The sequence below is a fragment of the Bison bison genome, unplaced genomic scaffold (assembly GCF_000754665.1).
Source record: "Bison bison bison isolate TAMUID 2011002044 unplaced genomic scaffold, Bison_UMD1.0 scf7180017853402, whole genome shotgun sequence".
In the NCBI taxonomy this organism is placed as follows: Eukaryota; Metazoa; Chordata; class Mammalia; order Artiodactyla; family Bovidae; genus Bison; species Bison bison.
The window spans coordinates 10979-12649 of NW_011483975.1; the positions used below are offsets into that span (position 1 = coordinate 10979).

At 65.6% G+C, this 1671-nt stretch overlaps 1 protein-coding gene across 1 annotated transcript in view; it reads right to left on the reverse strand.

Moving 5' to 3' along the window:
- MMP11 (matrix metallopeptidase 11 (stromelysin 3)) overlaps positions 1-1671 on the reverse strand; it is a gene marked incomplete at its 5' end in the record, with an annotated part of 8423 nt that overhangs the window by 1350 nt on the left and 5402 nt on the right. The window contains 4 exons of the mRNA XM_010854502.1: positions 1-219; positions 880-1096; positions 1177-1418; positions 1532-1665. Coding sequence (XP_010852804.1) covers positions 1-219; positions 880-1096; positions 1177-1418; positions 1532-1665 — 812 coding nt within the window. The remainder of the gene's footprint in view (positions 220-879; positions 1097-1176; positions 1419-1531; positions 1666-1671) is intronic.

Sequence of the window (1671 nt, forward strand, 5' to 3'; positions counted from 1 at the left end):
CCCCTCGCCAGTCGGTGACCCGGCGCGGCACAGGGCTGTCCATGCGGCGGGCGCTGGGCTGGAAGCGCCAGTAGTCCCCACTTCGGAAGAAGTAGATCTTGTTCTTCTCGGAGCCCCACACCAGGGCGGCATGGATCGGGGACCCCTGCAGGCCCAGCTCGGAGAGGGGCGCGGGGCCCAGGACCGGCTTCTCACCGTCATACACCCAGTACTGAGCTCCTGTTGGAGAAACGGTGGGTGGGGGGCGTGTACTGCAACAGGGCTGCCCAGCGGCCACCTTCCACCACCAACACCACCTCGGACGTTCCCAGCCTCAGTTTCGTTGTCCATAAAACACAAAAGGCCAGTAATAATGCCTGCTTGGTACCCCTGCCCCCAAGAACGACACTGGGCAATGCCAGCGGCGCTGGGAGGTACACATGGGAAAGGTCGTTCTGAGCAGCAAAGAGGCCACCTGGGCGCCCGCTCCCTCCCTGCACTTGGCTGCCCACCCCAGTGCCAGCCCTCAGGCAGCAGGCCCTGCCCCTTGGCATGCTCCAGGCTCCCATCTCTGGCACATCCCTCCCGACATTCTCCAAGCTGTGCCCTCATGTGGGTCACTTCACCACCTCTGAGCCCCAGAGCCTTGTCTCTAGGGGCAAGGATCACACGTGCTTCATGGGGTGCAATACCTTTTATCCTACTCCCGCTTCGAGAACCGCCTCCTCCAGGAAGCCTCCCAGCTGTGCCCAGAGGAGTGAGTCACGCTCTTCCTGGGCCCCAGAACTCCGGGACCCCCTCCGTCTGTCCATCTGCTCATCACGTCTGTCTGTCCCTACCCTTGGCCATGACGCTCCTGGCTCCCCGCAGTCTCCTGAGTGTGACCCGGCTCCCACTCACCTTGGAAGAACCAGATGTGGCCCTGGGCGTCCTCGAAGGCTGCATCCACAGGGCTGGGCAGCCCCTGCCAGTGGCGAGAGGCCAGCGCAGGGTAGCCAGGCTGCAGCCGGCCCCCGCGCAGCCGCCACACAAAGCCTGCCTTGAAGAAGAAGAGCTCGCCACGGATGGTGGCGGCTGCGTCAAAGGAGACCTGGCAGGCATCCGGTGGGGCGTCCGGCTGGGGTGAGAGCGAAGGGTTAGGAGGAGCCCATGTTGGAGCCACAGAGGCAGCCATGGGCAGGGGGAGCAGGGCCTCACCTCCAGCGGCGCGATCTCGTTGGTGTCCGCCCCGGTGCCAGGGCCCAGGTCCGGAGGCCTGGACGTGGGAGCTAGCCGAGGCCGGCCGTACAGCTGCTGGATGCCCCTGCGGTCGTCTGGGCTGAGGCTCAGTGGGTAGCGGAAGGTGTAGAAGGGGGACATCAGGGCCTTCGCAGCTGTCGTGTGCTGCAGCCCGAGCACGTGGCCAAACTCGTGTGCCGCCACCTGCAGGAGATCCGTGCCTGGAAGAGGGAGACAGCCCGGCAATGCGCGAGCTCCCCAGCGGACGCAGAGCCCGGGCCCGGCTCCGGGGCCTCGACAGGGCCCCTCCGGAAAGTGGGGCCCCAGCCCCTACCCTGGTTGTCCCCAATGGTCCAGGTCTCATCATAGTCGAAGTGGACATCCCCTTCTCGGTGGGTCTTGGGGAAGAAGGCGTGGGCCAGGATGCCCCCAGGTCCATCAAAGGGCAGATTGTCCCCGTGCCAGTACCTGTCG